At 42.3% G+C, this 24,951-nt stretch overlaps 1 protein-coding gene across 1 annotated transcript in view; it reads right to left on the bottom strand.

Annotated features, from left to right (window-relative positions):
* Positions 1-24,951, bottom strand: part of COL21A1 (collagen type XXI alpha 1 chain) — a 614,795-nt gene that overhangs the window by 294,221 nt on the left and 295,623 nt on the right. Inside the window, exons 11-12 of the mRNA XM_077290009.1 lie at positions 15,504-15,557; positions 10,136-10,189 (exon numbers count right to left, since the gene is read on the bottom strand). Of these exons, the coding sequence (XP_077146124.1) occupies positions 10,136-10,189; positions 15,504-15,557 (108 nt within the window). The remainder of the gene's footprint in view (positions 1-10,135; positions 10,190-15,503; positions 15,558-24,951) is intronic.

Below are 24,951 nucleotides of genomic sequence, written 5' to 3'. Positions count from 1 at the left end.
ACTGCACCACCAGGTTTAAGGTGTGAGCCAGGCAAGGAATGTGTTTCAGTTGGGAAAGGGAGATGGCAGCCATGAAATTCCTTCCGTTATCACTCACTACCTTGCCTGCCTCAAGATCTACTGTGCCCAGCCACGACTGCGTTTCTTGTTGCAAGAACTCGGACAGAACTTCCGCGGTGTGTCTGTTGTCGCCCAAGCACTTCATAGCCAATACAGCCTGCTGACGCTTGGCAGTAGCTGGCCCATAATGGGACAACTGGTGTGCAACAGTGTCATCTGCCGATGGAGTGGTTGGCAGACTGCGTTCTGTGGAAGAGCTGTAGCTTCTGCAGGAGGACGAGGAGGAGGAGGAGGAGGGGGTGCGAACGCCTACAGCCAACTGTTTCCTAGACCGTGGGCTAGGCACAACTGTCCCTAAATTGATGTCGCCTGTGGACCCTGCATCCACCACATTCACCCAGTGTGCCGTGATGGACACATAACGTCCCTGGCCATGCCTACTGGTCCATGCATCTGTAGTCAGGTGCACCTTTGTACTCACAGATTGCCTGAGTGCATGGACGATGCGCTGTTTAACATGCTGGTGCAGGGCTGGGATGGCTTTTCTGGAAAAAAAGTGTCGACTGGGTAGCTCGTATCGTGGTTCAGCGTACTCCATCAGGGCTTTGAAAGCTTCGCTTTCAACTAACCGGTAGGGCATCATCTCTAACGAGATTAGTCTAGCTATGTGGGCGTTAAAACACTGTGTACGCGGATGCGAGGATAAGTACTTCCTTTTTCTAACCAGAGTCTCATGTAGGGTGAGCTGGACTGGAGAGCTGGAGATCGTGGAACTTTCGGGTGTGCCGGTGTACATGGCAGACTGAGAGACGGTTGGAGACGGTATTGTTTCCGCCGGTGCCCTAGATGCAATATTTCCTCCTACAAAACTGGTGATTCCCTGACCCTGACTGCTTTTGGCTGGCAAAGAAACCTGCACAGATACTGCCGGTGGTGCGGAAAATGGTGGCCTTACAGTGACGGAAGGGATGTTGCGTTGCTGACTAGCTTCATTGGCCGAGGGTGCTACAACCTTGAGGGACGTTTGGTAGTTAGTCCAGGCTTGAAAATGCATGGTGGTTAAGTGTCTATGCATGCAACTAGTATTTAGACTTTTCAGATTCTGACCTCTGCTTAAGCTAGTTGAACATTTTTGACAGATGACTTTGCGCTGATCAGTTGGATGTTGTTTAAAAAAATGCCAGACTGCACTCTTCCTAGACTCGGATCCCTTTTCAGGGATTGCAGACTGAGCTTTAACCGGATGGCAACGCTGTGCTCCAACAGGTTTTGGCTTTGACACGCGTTTTGGGCCAGATACGGGCCCGGCAGATGGAACCTGTTGCGATGTTGATGCCTGCTGCGGCCCCTCCTCCACCTCCGCTTCTGAACTACTGCCGCCTGCACCCTGTTCCCCCAATGGCTGCCAATCGGGGTCAATAACTGGGTCATCTATTACCTCCTCTTCGAGCTCGTGTGCAACTTCGTCTGTGTCACTGTGTCGGTCGGTGGTATAGCGTTCGTGGCGGGGCAACATAGTCTCATCAGGGTCTGATTGTGGATCTGTACCCTGAGAGGGCAATGTGGTGGTCTGAGTCAAAGGAGCAGCATAGTACTCTGGCTGTGGCTGTGCATCAGTGCACTCCATGTCAGAATATACTTGTAATGGGCATGGCCTGTTAAATGTTTCACTTTCTAAGCCAGGGACGGTATGTGTAAAGAGCTCCATGGAGTGACCCGTTGTGTCGCCTGCTGCATCCTTCTCTCTTGTTGTAGTTTTTGCTGAGGAGGACAAGGAAGCGACTTGTCCCTGACCGTGAACATCCACAAGCGACGCGCTGCTTTTACATTTACCAGTTTCGGAAGAGGAGGCAAAAGAGCTAAAGGCTGAGTCTGCAATGTAAGCCAAAACTTGCTGTTGCTGCTCCGCCTTTAAAAGCGGTTTTCCTACTCCCAGAAAAGAGAGCGTTCGAGGCCTTGTGTAGCCTGACGACGAAACTGGCTCCACAGCTCCAGACTTAGGTGGAATATTTTTATCCCCACGACCACCTGATGCTCCACTACCACTACCATCATTACCAGCTGACAATGAACGCCCACGACGACCTCTTGCACCAGACTTCCTCATTGTTTTAAAATCTTAACCAAAGTAACTTTATTTGTTGCTGTCAAACAACTTACACGGTGAGCTATAACTTCAGTATGATTTCAATATCCCTTAACAGGTTGGTGAGACCACAAGGAAAATCAGGCACAATGTTACACACTCTGTTTTCTGTGGCACAAAATCACAGAGATGACACACACGCAGGACTGTCACTCAAGCACTAATGTCAATATTAATCTCCCACCTAATTTATTTATTTTTTTTTCTCAGGGAGACTTTAGAAACCAAATAATATTAAAAAAAAAAAAAAAAAAAAAAAAAGGCTTTCTATGGCCCACAATTAGAGAGAGAGAGGTGGCACACCCAGGAGTCAAGACTGGCGCACAAGCTGAAAGGGCAATATTACTCTCCCACTGTTTTTTTAAGTTTTTTTTTTATTTCAGGGAGACTTTAGAAACCAAATAATATTAAAAAAACCAAAAAAAAAAATAGCCTTTCTATGGCCCACTGAATGAGAGAGAGAGGTGGCACACCCAGGAGTCAAGCCTGGCACACAAGCTGAAAGGGCAATATTACTCTCCCACTGTTTTTTTATTTATTTTTTGTTTTTTAAGGGAGACTTTAGAAACCCAATAATATTTTTTAAAAAAAATAAATAGGCTTTCTATGGCCCACTGAATGAAAGGGAGAGAGGTGGCACACCCAGGAGTCAAGACTGGCACACAAGCTGAAAGGGCAATATTACTCTCCCACTGTTTTTTGTATGTTTTTTTTTTTTTTTTTCAGGGAGACTTTAGAAACCAAATAATATTAAAAAAACCAAAAAAAAAATAGCCTTTCTATGGCCCACTGAATGAGAGAGAGAGGTGGCACACCCAGGAGTCAAGACTGGCACACAAGCTGAAAGGGCAATATTACTCTCCCACTGTTTTTTTATGTATTTTTTGTTTTTTAAGGGAGACTTTAGAAACCCAATAATATTTAAAAAAAAAAATAAATAGGCTTTCTATGGCCCACTGAATGAAAGGGAGAGAGGTGGCACACCCAGGAGTCAAGACTGGCACACAAGCTGAAAGGGCAATATTACTCTCCCACTGTTTTTTTATGTATTTTTTGTTTTTTAAGGGAGACTTTAGAAACCCAATAATATTTTAAAAAAAAAATAAATAGGCTTTCTATGGCCCACTGAATGAAAGGGAGAGAGGTGGCACACCCAGGAGTCAAGACTGGCACACAAGCTGAAAGGGCAATATTACTCTCCCACTGTTTTTTTATGTTTTTTTTTTTTTTTTCAGGGAGACTTTAGAAACCAAATAATATTAAAAAAACCAAAAAAAAAAATAGCCTTTCTATGGCCCACTGAATGAGAGAGAGAGGTGGCACACCCAGGAGTCAAGACTGGCACACAAGCTGAAAGGGCAATATTACTCTCCCACTGTTTTTTTTATGTATTTTTTGTTTTTAAGGGAGACTTTAGAAACCCAATAATATTTAAAAAAAAAATAAATAGGCTTTCTATGGCCCACTGAATGAAAGGGAGAGAGGTGGCACACCCAGGAGTCAAGACTGGCACACAAGCTGAAAGGGCAATATTACTCTCCCACTGTTTTTTGTATGTTTTTTTTTTTTTTTTCAGGGAGACTTTAGAAACCAAATAATATTAAAAAAACCAAAAAAAAAATAGCCTTTCTATGGCCCACTGAATGAGAGAGAGAGGTGGCACACCCAGGAGTCAAGACTGGCACACAAGCTGAAAGGGCAATATTACTCTCCCACTGTTTTTTTATGTATTTTTTGTTTTTTAAGGGAGACTTTAGAAACCCAATAATATTTAAAAAAATAAATAAATAGGCTTTCTATGGCCCACTGAATGAAAGGGAGAGAGGTGGCACACCCAGGAGTCAAGACTGGCACACAAGCTGAAAGGGCAATATTACTCTCCCACTGTTTTTTTATGTATTTTTTGTTTTTTAAGGGAGACTTTAGAAACCCAATAATATTTAAAAAAAAAAATAAATAGGCTTTCTATGGCCCACTGAATGAAAGGGAGAGAGGTGGCACACCCAGGAGTCAAGACTGGCACACAAGCTGAAAGGGCAATATTACTCTCCCACTGTTTTTTTATGTATTTTTTGTTTTTTAAGGGAGACTTTAGAAACCCAATAATATTTAAAAAAAAAAATAAATAGGCTTTCTATGGCCCACTGAATGAGAGGGAGAGAGGTGGCACACCCAGGAGTCAAGCCTGGCACACAAGCTGAAAGGGCAATATTACTCTCCCACTGTTTTTTTATGTATTTTTTGTTTTTTAAGGGAGACTTTAGAAACCCAATAATATTTTAAAAAAAAAATAAATAGGCTTTCTATGGCCCACTGAATGAAAGGGAGAGAGGTGGCACACCCAGGAGTCAAGACTGGCACACAAGCTGAAAGGGCAATATTACTCTCCCACTGTTTTTTTATGTTTTTGTTTTTTTTTCAGGGAGACTTTAGAAACCAAATAATATTAATAAAACCAAAAAAAAAATAGCCTTTCTATGGCCCACTGAATGAGAGAGAGAGGTGGCACACCCAGGAGTCAAGACTGGCACACAAGCTGAAAGGGCAATATTACTCTCCCACTGTTTTTTTATGTATTTTTTGTTTTTTAAGGGAGACTTTAGAAACCCAATAATATTTAAAAAAATAAATAAATAGGCTTTCTATGGCCCACTGAATGAGAGGGAGAGAGGTGGCACACCCAGGAGTCAAGACTGGCACACAAGCTGAAAGGGCAATATTACTCTCCCACTGTTTTTTTATGTTTTTTTTTTTTTTTTCAGGGAGACTTTAGAAACCAAATAATAAGAAAAAAAATAAATAAATAAATAGGCTTTCTATAGCCCACTGAATGAGAGATAGCACACACAGCAGTGGCACACAAGCCCTGACTGAGGCCAATATTTTTCTCCCACTGATTGATGTAGTGTTTTTGTGTTGAGGTAGATTTTAGAACACAAATCAAGGAAAAAAAAAAAAAATGCTTTCTATGGCCCACTGAATGAGAGAGAGGTGGCACACCCAGGAGTCAAGACTGGCACACAAGCTGAAAGGGCAATATTACTCTCCCACTGTTTTTTTATGTATTTTTTGTTTTTTAAGGGAGACTTTAGAAACCCAATAATATTTAAAAAAAAAAAAAAAATAGGCTTTCTATGGCCCACTGAATGAGAGGGAGAGAGGTGGCACACCCAGGAGTCAAGCCTGGCACACAAGCTGAAAGGGCAATATTACTCTCCCACTGTTTTTTTATGTATTTTTTGTTTTTTAAGGGAGACTTTAGAAACCCAATAATATTTAAAAAAAAAAATAAATAGGCTTTCTATGGCCCACTGAATGAGAGGGAGAGAGGTGGCACACCCAGGAGTCAAGCCTGGCACACAAGCTGAAAGGGCAATATTACTCTCCCACTGTTTTTTTATGTATTTTTTGTTTTTTAAGGGAGACTTTAGAAACCCAATAATATTTAAAAATAAAAATAAATAGGCTTTCTATGGCCCACTGAATGAGAGGGAGAGAGGTGGCACACCCAGGAGTCAAGCCTGGCACACAAGCTGAAAGGGCAATATTACTCTCCCACTGTTTTTTTATGTATTTTTTGTTTTTTCAGGGAGACTTTAGAAACCAAATAATATAAAAAAAAAAAAAAATAGGCTTTCTATAGCCCACTGAATGAGAGATAGCACACACAGCAGTGGCACACAAGCCCTGACTGAGGCCAATATTTTTCTCCCACTGATTGATGTAGTGTTTTTGTGTTGAGGTAGAATTTAGAACACAAATCACGGAAAAAATAAATAGGCTTTCTATGGCCCACTCAGTGAGAGATGGCACACACAGGGATGGCACTGTAGCAGAAATGCCAATCTTAATCTCCCACAAAAAAAAAAAAAAAAAAACAGGGACTGTCCTACAATTACTATCTCCCTGCAGTAATCTAAGCCAGGTATGGCAGGCAGCAATAGGAGTGGACTGATGCACAAATTAAATAAAAAGTGTGGACAAACAAAAAAGATAGCTGTGCAGAAAGGAAGGAACAAGAGGATATGTGCTTTGAAAAAAGCAGTTGGTTTCCACAGTGGCGTACACACAGCAATACAGCTATCACGGAGCCTTCTAGGGCAGCCCAATGAGCTACAGCGCTGAGGGGAAAAAAAAAAAAAAATAGCTTCCACAGTCCCTGCACACCGAAGGTGGTGTTGGACAGTGGAAATCGCTGCAGCACAAGCGGTTTGGTGGTTAGTGGACCCTGCCTAACGCTCTCCCTGCTTCTGACAAAGCGGCAGCAACCTGTCCCTAAGCTCAGATCAGCAGCAGTAAGATGGCGGTCGGCGGGAACGCCCCTTTATAGCCCCTGTGACGCCGCAGACAGCAAGCCAATCACTGCAATGCCCTTCTCTAAGATGGTGGGGACCAGGATCTATGTCATCACGCTGCCCACACTCTGCGTTCACCTTCATTGGCTGAGAAATGGCGCTTTTCGCGTCATTGAAACGCGACTTTGGCGCGAAAGTCGCGTACCGCATGGCCGACAAGCACAGGGGTCGGATCGGGTTTCATGAGACGCCGACTTAGCCAAAAGTCGGCGACTTTTGAAAATGATCGACCCGTTTCGCTCAACCCTAATAGTCAGGCAAAGTGGAAGGCTCCCAACCTGACCTGTTAAAGGGGTTTCCACCTGTCTTCAGGCTGCCTGGACTCCATCTACACCTGTTACCGGTACCCTGGACTGAGGCTGACTACAACAACAGTAAACTAGGTAAAGACTGCAATCCCGTGTCCTCTGTTTATTTACCGGCAACCCACCATCCTTGCCCACTACACTGGGAGCCCTGGGGACCCCGCTTCACCTGTGGGAAGTGTCACCATCTATGCTGCAGTAACATCACCCCAGAGGACTCCTTTAAGCAGCGTCGGCCCCTCTGACCGAGAACCACAGGTGGAGTCACAAATAGTGTTGAGCGATACCGTCCGATACTTGAAAGTATCGGTATCGGAAAGTATCGGCCGATACCGGCAAAGTATCGGATCTAATCCGATACCGATACCCGATACCAATACAAGTCAATGGGACTCAGGTATCAGACGGTATCCCTGATGGTTCCCAGGGTCTGAAGGAGAGGAAACTCTCCTTCAGGCCCTGGGATCCATATTAATGTGTAAAATAAAGAATTAAAATAAAAAATATTGCTATACTCACCTCTCCGACGCAGCCTGGACCTCACCGAGGGAACCGGCAGCATTCTTTGCTTAAAATGCGCGCGTTTACTGCCTTCCGTGACGTCACGGCTTGTGATTGGTCGTGTGCCGCCCATGTGGCCACGACGCGACCAATCACAGCAAGCCGTGACGTAATTTTCAGGTCCTGAATGCCTAATTCTAGGCATTCAGGATTTTAAAATTACGTTACGGCTTGTGATTGGTCGCGTCGCGGTCACATGGGCGACGCGACCAATCACAAGCCGTGACGTCACGGGAGGCAGGAAACGCGCGCATTTTAAAATTACGTCACGGCTTGTGATTGGTTGCGTGCCGCCCATGTGACCGCGACGCGACCAATCACAAGCCGTAACGTAATTTTAAAATCCTGAATGCCTAGAATTAGGCATTCAGGACCTGAAAATTACGTCACGGCTTGCTGTGATTGGTCGCGTCGCGGCCACATGGGCGGCACGCGACCAATCACAAGCCGTGACGTCACGGAAGGCAGTAAACGCGCGCATTTTAAGCAAAGAAGGCTACCGGTTCCCTCGGTAAGGTGCAGGCTGCGTCGGAGAGGTGAGTATATCCCTATTTTTTATTTTAATTCTTTATTTTACACATTAATGTTGTTTCGATACCGATACCACAAAAGTATCGGATCTCGGTATCGGAATTCCGATACCCGCAAGTATCGGCCGATACCCGATACTTGCGGTATCGGAATGCTCAACACTAGTCACAAATACAAAGTTTATTCCTACAAGTCCTTTAAAAGACTTTCCCCTTTTACTTGAGTGCCCTGGGTCATGGACCGGGTCGCAGCCACTGTAACATCCCCTTTAATTCCCACCGGACCCGGTACCGAGTATCCCCATTGCCCTGGTGGGCGACTCACATGAATATTGAGACAGCTAGGTGTCTAAATATCACTTAAAGGGATGTAAAGTGTAGTTTCCTTAAGAGGATTTGTTAGAGAGGGTTCACACATAAAGTAAGTAACAGAGCACATGGTCTTTATTTAAATGTCATATTAATATCCACAGCATGACCCAAGTAATGAACTAGGGCCGTGGTGAATAAACTGTTAAACATGGTGGAAAGATATTGGAATCTTAATCAATTTAATAAAAGTTATATTTTATAGAATATTGACTCCACCTCAGTCAGTGATATTTAGATAAAGGACATACTCTGCAGCAGCAAAATAGGAGATCATTTTAATAAAGATGATTTACACTTAGAATCAATCATCAGCACTGTTCATACTGGGGCTCATAATCTAACTTCCCTATCAGTATGTTATTGGAGTATGGGAGAAATCCATGCAAATTCAGGGAGAGCATACAAATCCCTTGCAGATGTTGCCTTTGTTGGGATTTCAATCCAAGACACCAGCGCTGCAAGGCTCCAGTGTAACAACTGAAACACCATGTTGCCCCAACAGACATCAAATAGATGCCTTTACTGTATCCAGCAAATTTTATGCAAGTGCTGCCTAGTAGTGACGATGAGCGAACATGCTCGAATAATGTTTATCCGAGCACACTCGGGTGTTATTCGAGCATCTGGACGTGCTCGTATATTATGTTCGAGTCCCCACAGCTGCATGATTTGCAGTTGTTAGCCAGCTTCAACACATGTTGGGAATTCCCTAACAAACAAGTAATCCCCACATCGGTTGAGGCTAACAGCCACAAGACATACAGCCGCGGTGACTCGATCATAATATACGAGCACATCCAGATGTTCAAATAACACCCGAGCATGGTTGGATAAGACGATATCCAAACACATTCACTCATCACTACTGCATAGTTGACATGGTGACACAGAGCAGCAAGAACTAAAACCAGGGCTTAATACTTATTCATACTGATGACATTGAAACATATGTAGAAGCCAAATTTTTTGTCGTCTCGTCTTTAAACGATGCCAGTATTTGCACTACATTAGCGTTTTGTGGATTAAGAGGCAGGATTGAGGTATTTTTGTCATTTTTATGTGTAATGTGTAAATGCCAACATTTACTGCACGGTGTATGATTATTGTAATAAGTATATTTTTTGTACTGTACGTTCTGACAACTCTACAAGTTTCACTACGGCAAATTATATAAAGAAAGATCCATACCACAACTAACACAGCTATGTAGTAAAGGCCCATTAAAGGGTTAGCAGGAAGAAATGACCAATCAGGAAGCTCCCAGGAGCAATGATACTTCTACACTGTCAAACTTTACCTGCTGTGTTCTCAACTTCAGCAATCACTCCTGAGCTGTATGATAGGGACTGACTAGTTTTACTTGTGGGATAACTTGACTTTGATCTTATCACATACATCCAAAGGAAATGAGAGAGCTGCAGCTCTAACTTCCACCCGTTGTATGTGATTTGTCCTCAGACGGGGAGAGTGAAGCCAGCATTCTGTGATTGGGTGACATAATGTTACACAATCTCCGGGAGAGGAACATGACTATGTGTTATTATTTTATAAGGGGAAATCATGAGGACAACCCCCTTAATTTCTAAATGAGTTATTTTTTTCAAAATGAGATGTAAAAATGTTTAACTTCTAACTTCTGATTTGTTTTCAATGTTCTGTTCTGTTCTGTGAATAAACTATGGCCATGTCATTGCGTCCTTTTTGTATTTACAATATACACAGCATGCAAACTTTTCTGGAATTGGGGTTGTAATGTTCTCCATTCGTTGATATTCAAGTTAAAAAAGGAAATGTATATGTTCTAACCTTTGATCCCTGCTGTCCATGTTGTCCTGGAAAACCAGGAATTCCACGTTCGCCCTAAATAAAAATAAAGATTATAAGTTCTTTAATTTAAATAACTACTGCATGAAAAATTTTGACCGATCAAGAAATGTGTCAACTGCTCAACGCAGCATGAAGTACACTAAAGTAGACAAATGACCAGGCCCAGGTGGCATACATCCCTGAGTACTGCATGAATTAAGTACTGTATGGTGAAAGACAGATCATTAGGATTCCATGATAACAGGGTCTATACTACAGGACTGGCACATAGCAAATATGGTGCCAATATTTAAGAAGGGGACAAAGACTAAGCCAAGACATTTTAGGCTGTTAAAGGGAACCTGTCACCCCCAAAATCGATGGTGAGGTAAGCTCACCGTCATCAGGGGCTTATCTACAGCATTCTGTAATGCTGTAGATAAGCCGCCGATGTTACCTGAAAGAGGAGAAAAAGACGTTAGATTATACTCACCCAGGGGCGGTCCCGCTCCAATGGGCATCTCAGGTCCACTCCGGTGCCTCCCATCTTCACTCCATGACGTCGTCTTCAGGTCTTCACGCAGCGGCTCCGGCGCAGGCGTACTTTGTCTGCCCTGTTGAGGGCAGAGCAAAGTACTGCAGTGCGCAGGCGCCGGAAAGGTCAGAGAGGCCTTTTTTTTAACCTTTTTCTCCTCTTTCAGGTAACATCGGGGGCTTATCTACAGCATTACAGAATGCTGTAGATAAGCCCCTGATGACGGTGAGCTTACCTCATCATCGATTTTGGGGGTGACTGGTTCCCTTTAAGTTTAACCTCTACTGTCAAAATCTTTGAGAGTTTTTTAACATGCTATCCCGGAGTTTTTCTAAAAAAATAACATCATGACCAATCATCAACATGGGTTTATGAAGGATTGAGACTGTCAAGGAGGTAAATTCCAGACTGGTCCAAGGTAACAATGTGGATGTCCTCGAACTGGACTTTTGCATTTGATATAGTGCCACATAAAAGGCTGGTACGTGAAATGAGAGCAATGGGACTAGAGTAAAATATGTGTAATTGTGTTACCAATCTACAAAGTATTGTAGTGCGGGGTGTGCGCTGCTCTTGAATCGTGGACCACTACCAGACCACTATCAGGTAAAACCTTGCTGCTATCTACATTCCTTCTCCCTATACAATACTTTTTAGATTATATACCCCTTTTTCATTGCAGTATACACTCACCGGCCACTTTATTAGGTACACCATGCTAGTAACGGGTTGGACCCCCTTTTGCCTTCAGAACTGCCTCAATTCTTCGTGGCATAGATTCAACAAGGTGCTGGAAGCATTCCTCAGAGATTTTGGTCCATATTGACATGATGGCATCACACAGTTGCCGCAGATTTGTCGGCTGCACATCCCAAAGATGCTCCATACAAGGCAGGATGGATCCATGCTTTCATGTTGTTTACGCCAAATTCTGACCCTACCATCCGAATGTCGCAGCAGAAATCGAGACTCATCAGACCAAGCAACGTTTTTCCAATCTTCTACTGTCCAATTTCGATGAGCTTGTACAAATTGTAGCCTCAGTTTCCTGTTCTTAGCTGAAAGGAGTGGTACCCGGTGTGGTCTTCTGCTGCTGTAGCCCATCTGCCTCAAAGTTCGACGCACTGTGCGTTCAGAGATGCTCTTAGGCCTACCTTGGTTGTAATGGGTGGCGATTTGAGTCACTGTTGCCTTTCTATCAGCTCGAACCAGTCTGCCCATTCTCCTCTGACCTCTGGCATCAACAAGGCATTTCCGCCCACAGAACTGCCGCTCACTGGATTTTTTTTCTTTTTCGGACCATTCTCTGTAAACCCTAGAGATGGTTGTGCGTGAAAATCCCAGTAGATCAGCAGTTTCTGAAATACTCAGACCAGCCCTTCAGGCACCAACAACCATGCCACGTTCAAAGGCACTCAAATCACCTTTCTTCCCCATACTGATGCTCGGTTTGAACTGCAGGAGATTGTCTTGACCATGTCTACATGCCTAAATGCACTGAGTTGCCGCCATGTGATTGGCTGATTAGAAATTAAGTGTTAACAAGAAGTTGGACAGGTGTACGTAATATAGTGGCCAGTGAGTGTATATTCTGGGCGAGTTGGTATGTTGCATAAATCATTTACCATACAATTGAATACTGTCATCTCTGTATTTATACTGTTTATGGTAATTTTTAAAGGGATTACTATATTTATGCACTTTAATCACTAATTTTACCACCTTATATTTTCTGTGGTTCCCTCTTTGAATGAATTTCTATACCGTTGTGTACAAATCTTGTTTTTAATATGCTTTAGTATTGAATCATTGTACTTGTGCGGGCACTATGTTGCACACAGCTCCAGTTATTGCCACCTACTGTTTAACCCCTTTGCCCCGAAGCCTATTTGCACGTTCCTGACCAGGCCAATTTTTACAATTCCGACCACTGTCACTTTAGGTTATAGCTCTGGAACGTTTCAATGGATCCCACTGATTCTGAGAATGTTTTCTTGTGACATATTGCACTTCATGATAGTGGTAAAATTTATTTGATATGACTTGCCTTTATTTGTGAAAAAAATGGAAATTTGGCGAAAATTTTACAATTTTTAAACTTTTAATTTTAATGCCATTAAGTTATAGAGTCATATCGCACAAAATAGTTAATAAATAACATAATAACATAATAACATTTCCCACATGTCTATTTTACATCAGCACAATTTTTTAATCATAATTTTTTTTTACGAAGTTATAAGGGTTAAAAGTTGGCAGGTGATTTCTCATTTTTACAAGAAAATTTGCAAAATCATTTTTTTAGGGACCATATCACATTTGAAGACACTTTGAGGGGTCTATATGACAGAAAATACCCAAAAGTGACACCATTCTAAAAACTGCACCTCTAAAAGGTGCTCAAAACCACATTCAACAAGTTTATTAACCCTTCAGGTGCTTTACAGGAATTTGTGGAATGTGGAAGAAAAAATAAACATTTACTTTTCTTTCACAAATTTTTTTTTTCCAAAAATAAAAACTTTGCTGGCATAATTAGCGGACGCCATGTCATGTTTGGAGAACCTAAAGATGTGCGTAAACAGTGGAAACCCCCAACAAGTGACACCATTTTGGAAACTAGGCCCCTTTGGGAACTTATTTAGATGTGAATTGAACACCTTGAACCTGCAGGTACTTCACAGAAGTTTATAATGTAGAGCCGTGAAAATAAAAAAATCATCTAATTTTTCCCACAAAAATCTATTTTAGCTCCAAATTTTGCATTTTCTTAAGGGTAAAAGGAGAAATTGCTCGATACAATTTGTTGCGCAGATACCCCATATGTGGTCGAAAACTACTTTTGAGGTGCAGTGCAAAGCTCAGAAGGGAAGTAGCGCCATATTACAGAGAAGATTTTGATGGACTGGCTTGAGGGTGCCATGTCACATTGGCAGAGCCCCAGAGGTGCTAGAACAGCAGAACCCCCCATAAGTGACCCGATTTTTCAAACCTAACCTCCCAGTGAATTAATCTAGAGGTCCAGTGATTATATTGACACCGCAGGTGTGTCACAGACTTTTATACCATTGGGTAGTGAAGAAAAAGTAATTTACATTTTAAACCAAAATTGTGTTAGCCCCAAATTTTACATTTTCATACTGGGAAAATTGTAAAAATGGCACCAAACCTTGTCCCACAATTTCTGCTAAATGTAGAAATGTAGAAATACCATATATTTCCATTAATGGATGACAGACCTAAGTGGCGGCTTGCTTTTTTTGTGGATTGAGTTGAAGCTTTTATTGGGAACATTTTACATGACATTTATTATCACACTTATCCATGCTCTACACTGAGCACTCACATCGGGATTTCCATCTAAATCTCTGAGTGACATGACAGATGAAATCTCTGATGGATGCATTCACTATAATGAGTCAGCAGAGTTACTCTAGACTCCATCTGGCCTCTGTTCAGCGGTGTCCTTTTTGCAGAAGTGCACAAAACTGTGGGCGATGGCACTTTTATGCTATCCTAAAAATACAGACATTGCTGGATCACAGGTCCTATGGCATCCACAGTGCCTCCATCTGCCTCATTACACTGAATATTCCACCAACAGAACATCAGAACAGCGAGTGACAGGCAGAGAAGGAGGCGTCTCATATCCTGCTATCCACAGGCACTGGGAAGCCACCTTTCCTGCAGGACCTGGAAGGACCCTGTGGCCATCTTGGGGGTCGGGGTTCTCCATGGAGACCATCAGGACAATGCAATCGCATCACGTTGTCCTGATGAAAGCATGCAAAGAACTCATTCCCTGCTTGATGCTCATCTATGCTGCTGTCGCTACTGACAGCATCATCAGATGGGTTAAATGTGCACGATTGGTGCTAGCATCGATCGTGGGCGTTGCTGCATGGTGTCAGGTTTATGTGAGGTTGCGCCATCGTGCCACCATACATGTACTGCTCTTTGCGGGAACGCAGCTCCCGCAGAGCAGTACATGTATGGCGCATGTCAAGAAGGGGTTAATAAAGATGTTTTACATCATAACCTTTTGGCCCCATATCCATGCTTCTTAATCCATGTCTAGTGGTTTCTTTGGTATGTCACTTTATAAACATTGAGAGCTAAACAAGTAGCAGTCCATGGCTAATTAACTATTTCACCATAATGGTCCAATGCCACAGAGGATGGGGAGCCTGTTGCGTGGTTTGGTGTTAGAAGTATGCAAGATAATGCTTTACGTTATGATGCAATATTACATTAAATGATGACATTATTTTGTTCATATTGCAACATGTTCATGTTGCACATGTTGCCTAGGCAAAGATTCTCACAATTATTGCACTGTCATGCAATAAAACTAGTTGAAGATGTCGAGCCGTCCATTCTGACCATTTTATGATTGGTAAAGCATTTATTTTTTCACCTGCTGGTATGCATCCATATATGCGGTAATAGATAACATCTGGATCATTATTTTGTTCTGGCAGCAGAGAGATGAGAGAGATGGAGTATAAAATGTCCTTGTTTTAAGGAAAACACTTGAGGATACAAAATATATTTTACAAGTGATGTACTGGAAAAATATACAGTTTTTTCCAGGCGGAGAGAATGCACTAGCAAAAAAACTTTACTTAATGTTGTCTGTCTTGTCTAAAATTATGTGAGATATTCTGAATTTGATTAACATTTCGCCATTAGTAGAAACTTTTCTTTCAATCTGACGAAGAGCACATAGAAAATAATAGGATGCTAAGTACTGTATGTAAGAGGTCCAAAGTGCGATACAACATATGCTATTGATTAATTTATTTATTTTTTAAAAAGGACACAATACTAAACCTTTTCACCATCCCGTCCGGAGTTGCCCTTGAAACCTGGTATCCCACGTGGTCCCTAAAATATTTCATTAAATTATTAGCCTCTACAGGGGTGAAGCACATTAATAAATGGATTTCATTACTCATACATTTCAAGTTTACTTTACTTTATATTTTGAAATGTTCTGTATTTTCAATATTTCCTGTTGCTGTATCAAACTGTGCTCTCTCTATTGGTGAATACAGTAATAAAGGAGAGCTTTTACTACAAATGCACTGCTTTTGTAGTGTATAGGTTAGGTAGAAAAGTCAGTAGAGATGAGCTGATCAATACATGGAGAAACAAGTTGCAGTCAAAATTCCTGAAATTTGCCGTCTCATTCCAAATCTAACATTTTGAAATTCGATTAGATGCATGGAAAAAAAATCAACACCATTTTCCTACGTTGCTGAAGCATCAGAGAGCAGGATACCATTACTTTGTGTTGATGTGAGAGCTTCCCCATAATGTTGTGGTGATATCTTCCAGATTTTCCTACCTTGTACAGTATTGGTCAGTACTTGAACAATCACAGATCAGCAACTTCCAGTAGAGCATTGTTTGTACGGCAGAGGTGTTATCCATCTCCAGAGCCCTTGGGTAACTCTCTCTCCGGTAGTGTTTAAGCTCTTATGGTCAGTATGTTCCTCTCTCTTATGTAGAATGTAAGCTCTTATGGTCAGCGAGGTCCTCTCTCTTATGTAGAGTGTAAGTCCTTATGACCAGTGGGGTCCTTTCTCTCTTTCACCTCTACGGTGTAAGCTTTTACAGTCAGGGGGACTTCTTTCTCTCCTCTCCTCATGTGTATTTACCAAGCAATTACAAACTTTCCAGAACTGAGATTTATTCAACGCAAATCAAATTTCTGGGTAAAATTTGGCAAAGGCGGCAAACTCGAACCTTGAAAGATCCACTCATCTCTAAAAATCAATTTATGTTCGAATAAACTATTGAGACAAATTTAGTCTACATGTGCCATACAGCTCATCCAAAAGATACGCAACAGAAACTAAAGGGAAAAAAGCTACAAAGAGTTATAGACTTTTGGCACATGGAATTCCCCCTGCCTAGAGCATGACTTTGCATAAACTAGAAGCAATGCAGAACCAATATAAAAAAAATACGTTTATGGGGAGAATAACAACAGAATATATATTTATAATTCAGCAGAGTTAAAAAAAAGGAGTTTTTTAATTAGTAATCCTTTAAAATTTTACAACATATGATTAGTTAAATATACCGTATTTATAAGAAAGGGGATAACATTAGGCCTCTATAGACTCCTTTAAAACATTTTAGTGAGATAACATGCTATAGGAAATAGCAAATTAGCCCATAAATAATAATAATAAATAATTGGCATAGTTAGAAGTCACATAACAGGAATGTCTCACAGAAATTCTCTTGTACTATGATGCAATTCAAATAACATGCACAATGTGATAACTGCTTTTAACTAGTGTTGAGCGATACCGTCCGATACTTGAAAGTATCGGTATCGGAAAGTATCGGCCGATACCGGCAAAGTATCGGATCCAATCCGATACCGATACCCGATACCAATACAAGTCAATGGGACTCAAGTATCGGACGGTATTCCTGATGGTTCCCAGGGTCTGAAGGAGAGGAAACTCTCCTTCAGGCCCTGGGATCCATATTAATGTGTAAAAGAAAGAATTAAAATAAAAAATATCGCTATACTCACCCTCCGACGCAGCCTGGACCTCAGCGAGGGAACCGGCAGCGTTGTTTGTTTAAAATTCGCGCTTTTACTTGGTTACGTGAAGTCCCGGCTTGTGATTGGTCAGGGCGGCCATGTTGCCGGGACGCGGACCAATCACAGCAAGCCGTGACGAAATTACGTCACGGCTTGCTGTGATTGGTCCGCGTCCCGGCAACATGGCCGCCATTAACCAATCACAAGCCGTGACGTCACGGGAGGCTGGACACGCGCGCTTTTTAAAATGGGCGCGTGTCCAGCCTCCCGTGACGTCCCGGCTTGTGATTGGTTGCGCCGCGGTCAACCAATCACAAGCCGGGAGGCTGGACACGCGCGCATTTTAAAATTTTAAAATGGGCGCGTGTCCAGCCTCCCGTGACGTCCCGGCTTGTGATTGGTTGCGCCGCGGTCAACCAATCACAAGCCGGGAGGCTGGACACGCGCGCATTTTAAAATTTTAAAATGCGCGCGTGTCCAGCCTCCCGGCTTGTGATTGGTTGATCGCGGCGCAACCAATCACAAGCCGGGACGTCACGGGAGGCTGGACACGCGCCCATTTTAAAATGCGCGCGTGTCCAGCCTCCCGTGACGTCACGGCTTGTGATTGGTTGCGTCTCCCATGTGACTGCGACGCAACCAATCACAAAGCCGGGACGTAATTTTAAAATCCTTAAGGACCTGAAATTACGTCACGGCTTGCTGTGATTGGTTGCGTCGCCCATGTGACTGCGACACAACCAATCACAACGCCGGAACGTAATTTTAAAATCCTGAAGGACCTGAAATTACGTCACGGCTTGCTGTGATTGGTTGCGTCCCGGTCACATGGGCGGCACGCAACCAATCACAAGCCGGGACTCACGGAAAGGAAAGAAAAGCGCGAATTTTAAACAAAGAACGCTGCCGCTTCCCTCGGTAAGGTGCAGGCTGCGTCGGAGAGGTGAGTATAGCAATATTTTTTATTTTAATTCTCTCTTTTACACATTTTTACATTAATGTTGTTTCGATACCGATACCCGATATCACAAAAATATCGGATCTCGGTATCGGAATTCCGATACAGCAAGTATCGGCCGATACCCGATACTTGCAGTATCGGAATGCTCAACACTACTTTTAACACAAAAAAATAAGAAACACTAAACATTATTAGCTTAGGTCAATTTTTTCATCCAATCTGTTAAATTAGTATATCTATTATTGTCACCATCATTAAGCATATTTTTTCCAAAACCACACCCAGAGACTATATTATTGTAATCCAGAGTTGAAGTAGGCAAAGGAAGATCAAGAGTTAAGATTTTCACTATTCAGAACCTTTATCTATTAGCCAGAGAGAATAATGACAAAGGGCGTCTTTCCCTCTGGAAACCCAAGCACATCTATGCATCTCATAGTTGGCCCTTGATATTGGTGGAATATGTAATGCTTTATTTCCCATGTGGTAGAATTACAGGGAAATGGAACATTTACTGCAAGGGATCTCTCACAGGTTACATTTTACTGTTGTGATTTGAATTTGTTGGCCTTTTGTGATGTGCAACACTTTTAACAAACAGGGATTGTCCAAAGCACACAAGACCTCAAAAGAGGTAGTTGATTACTGGACAGCTTCTTCTTAAATGCTAAAGTGCCACATATAAAATTTAAAAAAATACACTCACCTTGTGGGCCAGCACTGTTCCAGTCATGTCTGAGCAGTTTTTCAGGGCAGTCACAGGCCATTGTTATATCACTTGAATGCAACAGCCTTTTAGCACTGCAGCCCTGACAGTTCAGTCTGACAGAAGTGTGAAGGCTGCAACCGATCAGCAGTTTCCAGTTGGCTGTAGTAGTCATGTCACATAACAATAAGTAGAATATTATTAGTTTGGGACGCATGTTTTTTTTATATTTTACCTGTGACACTTTAGCATTTAAGAAAGGGCCGTCCAAGAGTGGACTACCTCTTTAAGAGTTTATATACAATCCTGTTCATCGTTATTGGCACCCATGAAGTTTAGGTATATAATGTGAAATATCTCCTGAAAAAATGAATCAGTTTTTTTGTATAGAGCACTCGTGTTAAATACAAAAGAGCAAATGATAAACAATAATTTAAAACAAAAAACAATGGGAGTCAGAAATAGAAAAACCTAAATTTGCTATGACACTGGTATTGGCACCCTTTACATTAAATTAGTATGAAAACACATTTTGACTCTCTTGTGGTAAATCTCAAATGAGAATCACCAGCGATTAATTGTCGGTGCCCATGTGACATGAATTAGCCAATGAATGATTACTCAAGTGTTTTAAAAAGTAACATGGTAGTTAGAAGTAACATGGAAGTTAGTCAGAAGCTGACTGGGTTGGATCCAGGCAACATCCTGTGGCAGAGGGTGTTGCGGGGGAAGATTCAGGGGGGTCTCTGTCAGGGGTGGGATCCTGACAGTGGCCTAGCGAACAGAACAGAACGTTACGGAGCCGCGCCTGCACTCGAATGCGGTGGCATCCTAAGAAAGGAAAAGAAGTGAGGTTTACTGTGGAGAAGTGAGAAACGAGATCGCAGCAAAAAGGAGATAAAGCCAGTAGGAGTCGTGCCGTAAGATCGAGGCAACATCCTACTGAGGCGCATAAACAGAGGGCGTCAGCAAATTACCATATGCCACGACTCAATAGCACATAATAAATATAAGAGAAACAAGAGTCAAAGAATGGCTACAAAGATGAAAAAGTACCTAAAAGTTGTATTTTATTTAGAATCCACTAAAAATCATCATATATGATGATATACAATAATATCAAAAATAGTGATTAGTGACTACATACAAAGTGCATCCAATATTCCAGGAACCATAAACGGAACATTAAGTAATATGTTATTGCGGTGCTTTGTAATCAATATATACGTGCACATTAGCACTTGGTTACGGTGTGCAACAAGGTATAAATGTATCAATGGTACACCATCGCTATATCAGTAGCACATCCTACCCCAGCTATCCGCACAGTTAAATATACATATAGTATTTTACAGAAAGTTATTTACCCATGGATATCTGTAACCGTCCGTCCAGGTCCTGGATAAGTACCCCGACGCGCGTTTCGCGTTTGGTATGTGACCGCTTCCTCAGGGGGCATGGCTAATAGGGGATCACTGTCCATTTTATATAGTGACTCGATCCGGTCATGTGACTTTAAAATAACAAACCGGTGTGCAAAGGTGAGCCGCAGGAAGACGCCGTCACTGAGTTCCAAGCCTCCCTCCCAGCAAGAGGTCCCCGTCACGTGAGCGGGTCGGCACCACGCCCACATCACGCAGCGGGGAACCGTCACCAAGAGACAGGCAAGGAGCAGCGCACGGCGTGTATCAGCGCATAAAGTGACGAGTGCTTTGTGTCAATAAAACAATATCCATCAATACGGTAAGGTGATGATTAAATAAATAGTACGTATAACAAAAGTGCTTAAATCTAAGGCATCACTACCCAATGCCATACATCATTCGGACAATCCAAATGATATAGGACATGGACCGCGCAGCAAATATCCTAAAAATTCTAAGTGCAGTGATTAAATAATTAAATATGATATCATACATATGACGAATGACATAATATGAATTATATAAACAACAATAAACAAAACACTAAAATATGCTAGGGGCCTGGACATACATATTCAACATGAGAACAGTACAGGGGAGGAAAATGACTTTAGTGGAACATACTACATAATGATAGTAAATAGTACTCAGTGTCCATTAGTAAAAGTCTTCTGAGAAGGAGATCCATTCTCATCCTTTGATATTCATCTCATTCAGAGACTATATTTGTGTTCTTGCATATTGCATCCTCCCCAATGCCTCCTCCCAACATCGAAAATAGTATGGACATGATCCAAAGCATAAGCACACTAAAAATAGAACAAAGAAACCCAATTAAAAACTGACAGGTATGCAGCAGAGACAAATTAGACTAATCATTCCGGGACAATAATCTAAAGGAAAGAGGAAAATCCATGTGCCTCATTTAAACCTTTTGGTGTGAGGGTACCAAGAATGGTAATCCAGCGGCATTCCCGCTGCGCCAAAATGCGCTTTACATCCCCACCTCTAATGCCACATTGGATATGATCAATTCCACGTGCCTTGAAGGATTTGGGGTTGCAACCATGGAATTGCCTATAATGGCGTGGTATGGTTTTCAATTTTGATGGATCCAACACCCCCTTTGCTGCCACAATGTCGCGTACATGTTCCCGTATTCGTATACCAAGTCTGCGAGATGATAGATATATATTTTAGGACATCCACATACAGCATAATACACAACTTGTGTGGTATTACACGTAATATGGTGATTAATGGTGAAAATCCTTCCACCATCCGCAGATTCAAATGTGGTTTCACGACTGATATTGGGGCATGAAATGCAACCACCACATGGAAAGCAACCCCTAGGAGGTCCTCCAGATCCGAAATTAAATCCCACATTTTTAGGTACATAGTGGCTAGAAACTAACAAATCCCTGAGGTTTTTACTCCTCCTAGCTGTCATTGAGGGATATTCTAGAAGGCACTTCGACAATGTGGAATCACTTCTGAGGATGCCCCAATGCTTCTGTAGGCAATTCCTCATTGTGCTCCACTCACCATTAAAGGTGGAGATAAAGCGTATTGTGTCCTGTTGTTTCAACATTTTTTTATTATAATTATTCCTAGAACACAATAATTCATCACGTGGTGTAGCTTTAGCTCTCCGATACCCTTTTCTGATGCTTCTGTTACTATATCCCCTATCCTGGAATCTAGCCTTTAAATCCATCGCCTGAATCTCAAATTTAGTTTCAGAGGAGCAGATCCGCTTCATCCTGAGATGCTGCCCAACTGGGATGGCTGAGATCATACTTCTTGGGTGACCCGAATTAGCATGTAGCAGGGAGTTGACCGAGGTGGACTTCCTGAAGACATCAGTCTGTAGATAGCATTGATTGTCAACTTCAATTTTGATGTCCAGGAAGTCCACGTCGGTCTTGCTCGCCTGATACGTCAGTTTAATATTGAGTGTGTTGTCATTCAATTGTCTCATAAACTGATGTAGTGCTTCTTCGGGCCCCTGCCATATGATGAACAAGTCATCAATGTAACGCAGCCAGCACTGCACATGGTCCGCGGCCCGCGGCCCGCCTCCGCCAAAAATCTCCCTCTCCCAATAGCCTAGGAAGAGGTTAGCGAAGGAAGGCGCACAGGCCGCGCCCATGGCAGTGCCGCGCTGCTGTAAATAAAAAACATCTTTAAAAATAAAATTTTTTTTGTCAAGATGAAAGTCAGAATTTCCATGATCAAATCACAAATGGCACCATCCCAGTTGCTAGCATCCAGGAAGAAGCGGACCGCCTCTAAGCCATCACTATGGCCAATAGATGTATATAAAGATTGTACATCGGCGCCATGGGCGCGGCCTGTGCGCCTTCCTTCGCTAACCTCTTCCTAGGCTATTGGGAGAGGGAGATTTTTGGCGGAGGCGGGCCGCGGGCCGCGGACCATGTGCAGTGCTGGCTGCGTTACATTGATGACTTGTTCATCATATGGCAGGGGCCCGAAGAAGCACTACATCAGTTTATGAGACAATTGAATGACAACACACTCAATATTAAACTGACGTATCAGGCGAGCAAGACCGACGTGGACTTCCTGGACATCAAAATTGAAGTTGACAATCAACGCTATCTACAGACTGATGTCTTCAGGAAGTCCACCTCGGTCAACTCCCTGCTACATGCTAATTCGGGTCACCCAAGAAGTACGATCTCAGCCATCCCAGTTGGGCAGCATCTCAGGATGAAGCGGATCTGCTCCTCTGAAACTAAATTTGAGATTCAGGCGATGGATTTAAAGGCTAGATTCCAGGATAGGGGATATAGTAACAGAAGCATCAGAAAAGGGTATCGGAGAGCTAAAGCTACACCACGTGATGAATTATTGTGTTCTAGGAATAATTATAATAAAAAAATGTTGAAACAACAGGACACAATACGCTTTATCTCCACCTTTAATGGTGAGTGGAGCACAATGAGGAATTGCCTACAGAAGCATTGGGGCATCCTCAGAAGTGATTCCACATTGTCGAAGTGCCTTCTAGAATATCCCTCAATGACAGCTAGGAGGAGTAAAAACCTCAGGGATTTGTTAGTTTCTAGCCACTATGTACCTAAAAATGTGGGATTTAATTTCGGATCTGGAGGACCTCCTAGGGGTTGCTTTCCATGTGGTGGTTGCATTTCATGCCCCAATATCAGTCGTGAAACCACATTTGAATCTGCGGATGGTGGAAGGATTTTCACCATTAATCACCATATTACGTGTAATACCACACAAGTTTGATCATATCCAATGTGGCATTAGAGGTGGGGATGTAAAGCGCATTTTGGCGCAGCGGGAATGCCGCTGGATTACCATTCTTGGTACCCTCACACCAAAAGGTTTAAATGAGGCACATGGATTTTCCTCTTTCCTTTAGATTATTGTCCCGGAATGATTAGTCTAATTTGTCTCTGCTGCATACCTGTCAGTTTTTAATTGGGTTTCTTTGTTCTATTTTTAGTGTGCTTATGCTTTGGATCATGTCCATACTATTTTCGATGTTGGGAGGAGGCATTGGGGAGGATGCAATATGCAAGAACACAAATATAGTCTCTGAATGAGATGAATATCAAAGGATGAGAATGGATCTCCTTCTCAGAAGACTTTTACTAATGGACACTGAGTACTATTTACTATCATTATGTAGTATGTTCCACTAAAGTCATTTTCCTCCCCTGTACTGTTCTCATGTTGAATATGTATGTCCAGGCCCCTAGCATATTTTAGTGTTTTGTTTATTGTTGTTTATATAATTCATATTATGTCATTTGTCATATGTATGATATCATATTTAATTATTTAATCACTGCACTTAGAATTTTTAGGATATTTGCTGTGTGGTCCATGTCCTATATCATTTGGATTGTCCGAATGATGTATGGCATTGGGTAGTGATGCCTTAGATTTAAGCACTTTTGTTATACGTACTATTTATTTAATCATCACCTTACCGTATTGATGGATATTGTTTTATTGACACAAAGCACTCGTCACTTTATGCGCTGTTACACGCCGTGCGCTGCTCCTTGCCTGTCTCTTGGTGACGGTTCCCCGCTGCATGATGTGGGCATGGTGCCGACCCGCTCACGTGACGGGGACCTCTTGCTGGGAGGGAGGCTTGGAACTCAGTGACGGCATCTTCCTGCGGCTCACCTTTGCACACCGGTTTGTTATTTTAAAGTCACATGACCGGATCGAGTCACTATATAAAATGGACAGTGATCCCCTATTAGCCACGCCCCCTGAGGAAGCGGTCACATACCAAACGCGAAACGCGCGTCGGGGTACTTATCCAGGACCTGGACGGACGGTTACAGATATCCATGGGTAAATAACTTTCTGTAAAATACTATATGTATATTTAACTGTGCGGATAGCTGGGGTAGGATGTGCTACTGATATAGCGATGGTGTACCATTGATACATTTATACCTTGTTGCACACCGTAACCAAGTGCTAATGTGCACGTATATATTGATTACAAAGCACCGCAATAACATATTACTTAATGTTCCGTTTATGGTTCCTGGAATATTGGATGCACTTTGTATGTAGTCACTAATCACTATTTTTGATATTATTGT

The sequence above is a fragment of the Ranitomeya variabilis genome, chromosome 2 (genome assembly GCF_051348905.1).
Source record: "Ranitomeya variabilis isolate aRanVar5 chromosome 2, aRanVar5.hap1, whole genome shotgun sequence".
Classification (NCBI taxonomy): Eukaryota; Metazoa; Chordata; class Amphibia; order Anura; family Dendrobatidae; genus Ranitomeya; species Ranitomeya variabilis.
Note: the sequence above shows the minus strand (reverse complement) of the source record. Positions and strands in the feature narration are given on the sequence as shown.